A 7,706-nucleotide genomic window follows, 5' to 3' on the forward strand; every position below is an offset into this window, starting at 1 on the left:
AATTGAGAGGTTAGCCTTCGAAAAGATGACCCAAATTGTTCAATACAGTATGCCAACTTCTTCATTGAAAACTACATGTCTAACATTTTATTGCCAGCCAATAGGGACAGGGATTGAGTAAGCTTCACAAAGCCAGTATTAGAATAACAATGTTGGCTTTTGTTTTAAGAAGCATAAATTCCTGCTGTGTCACACTGCTAGAATGTTAAGACAGAGGCCCTGCTTTATTAAAACCTGATTTCCACCAATGGAATTCAACATCAAAACCCATCTGTGACTCACGAGGTATCCTTGTGGGCCACATGGCCAAAATCACTCCTCTTTACAGGTAGGGTTGGGTACCGAAACCTGGTGCCAATTTGGCACTGGTTCCTATACGACCGGTATCTACCTGACCGAATCACAACGCAGATTTCGGTCCCTCATCTTGGTGCCACTAAATGCCTGAGTCAGCTGTCGATTGAAATATTTGCCCTCTGGTGCTCCGAAACGAACCTTACAGTAATGTAACTGTTATTTATTGTAGTTGGGTTAGGTTTTATTTATTATGTGAATTTGCTAAGTGTATTGTATTTATTTATCATTATATATTTAAGTATATGTTAACCCTTTCACACGTACGGTCACACCAGTGTGATTTGCCGTTTAGTGCGTATGCTAAAACCGGTGCGATTAGCACACTAGATTGGAACTGACTCCTGTGAGGGAGATGTGGGGGGCCCTCAAGGATGGAATAGGACATCCATTGTTATGATGAGACCATGGTGTGATGTCTGAAATTTTACCACTGAGTATTTTAAAAAAGAAAAGGAACTTGCCTTGAGTATGCCTCAAAATACTTAGAATTCATGAGATGTAATCAGAAAAGAATGAACAAGTTGAAATACTCACTGACAAACAGGAACGGGAATCAACATAGATATAACAGGACTCATCAAATTACAGCAGACCTACACCAGAACCTGTCAGATTCTCAATGAAAAACACTGATCTCAGGATCTGAGAAATTTCAGTAAAGAATAAATGGCTCCATTTCAGAGGACGCCAGCACTCAAAATCTTTCATCGCATCTCTGTGGCACCCCCTTGTGGGGTCATTTCAAATTTTCACTCCAAATCCATTTGTAGGAAATAACAGCAGTGCTATTCCACTCCAGTCCTGAACAGCTGCGATCTAGTATGTTTCCCAGGTCTCCTTACACCTTAAACACGTTGATAACTTGGATGGCAAGGGATACTGGATTAGTCACAGTGATTATTAGTTCTAGGATCAAGTACACTTCTTGCAAGGAATAAAAATCTAAAGATGCTGTGGCCCTCCAGGCCCAGAGCAGAGTAGCCCTGCAAACAATGCAGCCCTCCAGGCTCATGGCAGAGTTGCCCTACAAAAACTGAAGCTGGTCCAAGGCACTTACACAAGCCTTCCCATTTTCATGTCACGCTGCCTTTAAAGAATCTCCTGGACTTGGTTAGGGTCCCTAAATGACTCAACATCTGCTGGAAAATCATATCTTTTAAACATCCCCCAAAACATTCAGCATGAAACTCATCCTCAAGCAGCATGGGAGAAATCATGACTTTATACACAAGTTTACACATTACACCTTTATTATCAGTGTCGTAACGGTGCACATTTAAAGGAGTAAGTACACCATATGTACACTTGTCATGTAGTGTGATAATCAAAGGCAAATATTTAACTTCTGTCACAAACGGTCAATATTTATTCTTATCTGAGCTTGTGACATCTTTCAGTGTCCTTGTAGGACAGAGCGCTTGTCATGCTATGGTGTATGAAGAAGGTAATGACGCAACATAAAAACAGCCACAATGTTCACATGAACAAATGATAAAAATCAACTACTCAATCTCAAAAAAAAAAAAAATCAATAAACGACTGTAAATCATCAGCTTATTAAACCTGACTGACTAAGACAACTGACAGAACAATTGATACTCAATTTCTCGGTGAACTGATCATTTTTTGTCATTACCCTGAATCTCAAAAGAATACATGAAAGTGCAGTTAAAAAAAAACAAATAACATATAAACAAATAAAAAGCCTACCATTCCATTCCTAACGGAAACAGGCTAAAACCACAGAAACACCCATTTTGGTGAAGAGTCAGAAGAATGGTTTATGCCAAAACATTCTGTCTGACCATCCTTCAGAACACTGGCAGTCTTCAAAGTGCTAGCTCCATAGCTAAATCATTCTGTTATTCACATTTCTGTTACAGAAATCAGAATGTGATCATTAAAAATCCTAGACATAATAATATACCACTGTTTACAAAGTAGTGTATTCTGAGGGTTGACCTGTCTGAACCTGTCTGGCTATGTGTAATATTTACCCACAGTCTTTTTCATGGATTTCACCACACAAAGGATAGAGATTTGTAGACAATAGGGACTCTGCAAACATTGACTATTCTTCAAAGGAATGTTCATGTCGATGAACTACATTAATTCATTTTTAGCCTTTGTGTCCAGTATGAGATGGTTAAATGGGAAGGGTGACATGGTTAATTGGTCAAATTTCAATGGCGGGCGCATGAGGAACAAAGGAACAGAAAGACTTGCGGAACTTTCCGGTGTGCAGAGTTTCGGCATATTCCTGAGGCATATACCCGCACCGTGGCAAACGTTTTCAGTCAGCCTGTGACCTCTGTCAAAACTAGCATTGACTGATATCACACCTCCTCTCATTTCTGCTCTTTATCTCAAGGAAAGACGGAAGATGGCATTTTATCCAAACGTTTGAGGGTAGAAATAAAAAAAATAACAGATTTCTGCATGCCCACAGGAAGAGACCGTTTGATGCCATATCAAAGTCTTGCAATGACTTGTTGTTTGTGCTGTAATATCAGGCTCAGCAGCACGCGCAGACATGACAGGTAAATCCAGTGTGGGATGCTGCAATCAGTAAGAGTGGAAGCTGGAGGATTAATTCTTTTTCTCTGCTTCAGAATCGCAATCCGGCACATAAAACCACAGGGAGCGCATCCCCACACATCACGCATTCTTCCGCCAAGAGAAGGTGAGGGGAAAGATCAAAAACTAAAAATGGCCCATCCGCTGCCTCTGCTCGGCAGGTCTAGCTCTGCACCACGCAAAAAGAGCTAGACAGGAAGAGGAGGCACCAAAAAACACTGATGCAAAAAAAGGCGCTAAACCCGCCATCAAGTGTGCACGCTTCCGCTGGAAAGGCGACGAACGCCGCTACAGGACACAAAGAAGTGTACGTCGGGTAGAAAAACTAAATAACCTGTTAAATTACAAACAAACTGAGGACCAGCATGGCATACTCAGAGGGGGGGGGGGCTAATTGACCCTAATGCCAGATGGGTGGCCTGCAGCCTGGTCACGTCTTAGTAGGTGAGGCGGGAGGCCTTCATGTTGTAGCACGGCCGGTCTGTCAGGCTGCTCTGGCCCCCTGTGGAGAGCAGGGACAGGCCCTCTGCTTTTTCCAGCACTACCTCCAGCTCCTGGAAGTCCTGCAGCCTGGCCACGTCTTTGTCCTGAGGAACAGAGGAGGGGAGGGGGCAGAAGAGAGACAACCCATTAGAACTGCACCCAACCAGTTTTCGTGTAGCTACTGCCATGGCTGTTGGCCATCATTACTTCACTAGGTATGGTATGAGGTGTGGTATGAGGGTTTATAGTGTGAGAGCATGTGGTACGAGGGTTTGTAGTGTGAGGGCATATGGTTTTAGGGTTGCTGGTGTGAGAGTGTGTGGTATAAGGGTTTGTAGTGAGAGGACGTGTGGTATGATGGTAGGTGGCGTAGGGCACTTGCCTTCCTCAGCATGGTGTTGGGCAGCTTGCGGATCTTCTCCACATGGTCAGCACTGATGTCCAACTCACGACAGCACACCCTGAGCAGCGAGCGGTACGTCAGCTCCCGTCGGTCAAGCTCCACCTCAATGAAGTCATTCTCCCGGGCATTGGGGTTCTGGATGCGCACCTTCAGAACCAGCTCTGGGACAGGAAAGGATAGAACAGGTGAGATGCAGCACACCGTACCCTTGCCTACTGTCTGACAGTGGATGGGATGGCTTGTGTCTCACCTTGTACGTTGACAGGGAAAGTGCTGGTGAAAAAGAAGGGCTGGAAGGTGGGCATGGACCCCCCCGCCTGTGTGCAGCTCAGCTGCTGGGGAACAGGTTGTTGCCGAGCGATGGCAGCATTGGTCACCTGGGGGCTGGCACTTCCAGCAGGGGGTGGGAGGGGCGGGCACATTGGGCCATGCTGTGTCGCTGCATGGGCAAACTCACTGCGGCCGGTGTGGCGGGGGTCAGCCACCAAGTCAGCAGGGAGGGTCCCGTTGACAGCGTGGCAAGGGCCTGGCAACACGCCATTCTGCTCGGCGACAGGGATGGGGGCACGGGCGCCCTCGCGCTGTGGCAGAACGTCAGCAAACGGGCTCAGCTCCCGAGGGCGAGGTGGCAAGGGGACTGGGGAAGGGGACTGCTCGCCGTGGCGCTCGTCCATGTGGTCCGCAGTACCGTTGTGCGTGATGACAGGCTCCAGGGACAAGGCATCTGCCTCGGCCTTGCCAAACAGGAAGGGTGGGCTGGACAGGTAGTTGGCAATAATTGGTAGTTCTGGCTCCTTCACCTCGGGAACTTCATCTTCCTCCACTGCAAACATGGATGAGCTCAAATCCACAGCGCCATGGCACACACTTGCAGTCCATATAAGCATGAGCACAACTAAAACAACTACTACTACCACAACTACCGCTACTTCACCTACAAGTAATGAGAGAGACAAAGACAATATACTGGGTGATATGTAGACTTACTTCCAAGTAGTCTTCTGATATCAGGTTTTGACGTTAGCTGCACCGCTAACTCATCTTTATAAGTAAGAATGTCTTTGTCTGCACCAGAGTTAAGAAGGTAGGCCACAATATGCTTGTGGTTTCGCTTGCAAGCCCAGTGCAGACAAGTCCTAGATGAGAGAGGGAAGAAAAAAATCTAAATATTAATAGACAACACAGACTGAGCACTTAAACTCAATCTGGGCATGACGATAGAAAAGAACATGAGCGGTAAAATTACTGTGCTAGAACTATTAACATCAGTCAAAACACTAAAAGTGTCTTGTCTATAGACACTACAGACAAGACACTGAACACTACGACAAGGCAGCAGCAAATTATTCGGGGCATGGCGGGGTCTTTGCATTTCATTACTATCAGCCATCCTCCTGGCTGCATCCAGATCCGACATCTAACATACTAAAAACTGTGATCATTAACCAATCAGAGAAATTAAAGGTGATTGCAACACTTTTGTGAAAGTATAATTGTGTCACATTCAGACAAATTAATTGGAATTTCTGGGCATACCCTCACAGTTTAAGTAATAACGACAACGACAAACTAGGAAGTTGCATTCTCTAAGTAGACATAATGTGTAAATGTTTAGGCAAGCAAAAAATATTAATTATTTGACTTATGACCAAGGTTTGGCCTTGATTTTGCTTCCTACCCAGGCGTCAGACATGCAACCAGCACTACTTAGGTTCGATGCCTCGTGCTTGAAAACTGTCTGCAGATAAGTTAGCAAACTGGCAAGGCTGCACATTTTGTATCCAGGCCGACAATGGGTGACTACCCAGTTGTCAGCCTGTATCCCAAAAAGAGAAACTTTTCAAACATGCATTTTGCTTGCCAGTATTTGGATCGGTTTAGCTCCAGGCTTCTTGGTTTAGCTGAGTGGCTAGTTGCGTTAATGAACACCTTCGTCTTAAGTAATGTTGCTGGCTTCGAGTTATTGCGGCTAGGTTTTCCAACTGACTAGCTACCTAGTTAGTTATCTATACTAGCAGCCAGCTGCCAAGAAAAACATACCAGCCGTTGATTTCATTTTGAGAGTTGACATTAACTCCGGTCTCCACTAAAGTCCGCACTTCATCGAGGTCTCCGATAGCAGACGCCTCTCGCAAACGCTCCTGCAGCTCTTTATCCACCGATGGCGTTGACATTTTTGTCAAAACAAACGTTTCGTTTTCATAGGCAATAAAGATAACGGGCTGGTTTCAATCGATCATGGTAAGCATTGCTAAGCTAGCTTGCTCCTTAGCTAGCCGGCTAGCTGCTTTCTTCTCCAAAAAAAAACAAAAAACAAAGCCGAGGCACTGTCCGCCACAGCCCAGTAGAAGACTGTAACGTTAACCAGCCGGCCAACTAGCTAGCCCCTAAACCCCTCAGGAATTCGATTTAAATAAACACTGAAATGATATCTTTGGATGAAGCTTGAGGAAATCTCTGATATTATGTTTAAGTCCAAACTTTAGTCAGATGATATCGATAACTTCATTATAGTGAGCCTTGCACTACTCCTCCCATGACGGGGAGCATATTTATATGTAACACCCGTGAGCTGGATTGTGAGTTCCTACCCTGCATTTCTGCATGAGGAAACAGATTTGCTCATAGTTTTAGCTAAAATGCTACGTTACTGTTATTTTAACTTTACCATCGCCATCTCACGTTTGTTTCAACGTTCTGTCACGCAAATAAATATAGCAATTTCCCTCACCAAACCTCTCTAACTTCGTTGTCGTCAATGTCAGATTCTAGTGATGTGTCGGTCGCGAACGAGTCGGCTCTATGAGCCGGCTCCTTTACACGAACGATGGGAGCCGGCTCCCGTCTGAGAGCCGATTTCTTTCTTTTTTTGTTAATTAATACAAGACAGAATAATAGGATGATCTTTTCGCCACACTGCTCAGCCACAGGTACTCCATGCACTGACTGAATGTTAAAGTTGTAACATACATTTATGCACGAGGACCAGATGCACTGTGTTTAGTATTTGTTGCGAAACGCTAATTTACAACGTGCAATATAAATACAATGTTCAATACACATATGTAACAGCGTTTGATGTTTTTACATTAATGTTTTATAGCAAACTTAATGTAAAATAATGGTATTCTGGAAATTATAAGGTTTAGTATAATTACATTGAATGATTAAAGTGATATACGTGCACACATACCAATCATAGGTCAAAACATTGCTAAATTTGGCTGAATTATAAAAGCCAGAAGTGGTACCTACTATATATGAAGAGCCGTTTGGGAACCGAAAGAGCCGGCTCTTTTTAGTGAGCTGAGCCAAATGATCCGGCTCACTAAAAAGAGCCGGAATTCCCATCACTAACAGATTCCCTCGAACTGAATGGTTTTGTGGGCTAGATGGGTGCCAGCTAGTTGGTTAGCAAGACTGTGCAAAACAATTTGAAAGAATACTTAAGTTGTCTGTGATTATTTCACTACTAGCTGTCGTTTAAGTAATAGCTACAAATGTCGAAGTATGTACTAGATGTAGGAGTAACATTCTATGTGTCTAATAGAAATTAAATAGAAATGTGTTTCATTTTAGAAACAATGCCATATATTTTATACGTTTAATATATATCAATTTTAGAAACTACTGCCTTCAAATAAGATGAAGTCGGGTATCAGCCTTCCCAGCGTAACTTTACCGGTCCTCTCCTCCGCTAGATGGCAGTTAGCAGAAAGTTTCGGCAGCCCCGTCCGTTTACAGTGCATTGTGGGTAGAATCTGTTGTTCCTTTAACCAGCTGCCATTTTGTTAGCCGCTGAACTGGGAATTGTGAACAATCGTTGCCAGAATAAATGATTTAAAGGGGGTAAAAATAAGTTGCTAGCAGCCACACCAGAGTCAAC

The 7,706-nt window shown here is 44.0% G+C and overlaps 1 protein-coding gene across 1 annotated transcript; it reads right to left on the bottom strand.

The window, feature by feature from the left end:
* Positions 1-2,135: 2,135 nt before the first annotated feature.
* ankrd40 (ankyrin repeat domain 40) lies at positions 2,136-6,350 on the bottom strand. Its single transcript, XM_036553049.1, has 5 exons — positions 5,861-6,350; positions 4,808-4,956; positions 4,071-4,643; positions 3,800-3,981; positions 2,136-3,521 (listed from the first exon to the last, which is right to left on the bottom strand). Exons 1-5 carry the CDS (start codon positions 5,992-5,994, stop codon positions 3,372-3,374), a joined length of 1,188 nt encoding a protein of 395 aa, XP_036408942.1. The 5' UTR covers positions 5,995-6,350; the 3' UTR covers positions 2,136-3,371.
* Between the last annotated feature and the right edge of the window lie 1,356 nt (positions 6,351-7,706).

Source organism: Megalops cyprinoides, chromosome 19 (assembly GCF_013368585.1).
Source record: "Megalops cyprinoides isolate fMegCyp1 chromosome 19, fMegCyp1.pri, whole genome shotgun sequence".
NCBI classification, from domain to species: domain Eukaryota; kingdom Metazoa; phylum Chordata; class Actinopteri; order Elopiformes; family Megalopidae; genus Megalops; species Megalops cyprinoides.

Excerpts from the sequence above, each read along its gene's own strand:
- ankrd40 (XM_036553049.1), bottom strand. The coding sequence starts at position 5,994 with ATGTCAACGCCATCGGTGGATAAAGAGCTGCAGGAGCGTTTGCGAGAG. Across the intron at positions 4,644-4,807 it reads TATCAGAAGACTACTTGGAA|TGGAGGAAGATGAAGTTCCC; the intron begins GTAAGTCTACAT and ends CCATGTTTGCAG. Across the intron at positions 3,522-3,799 it reads CCAACACCATGCTGAGGAAG|GACAAAGACGTGGCCAGGCT; the intron begins GCAAGTGCCCTA and ends TCTGTTCCTCAG.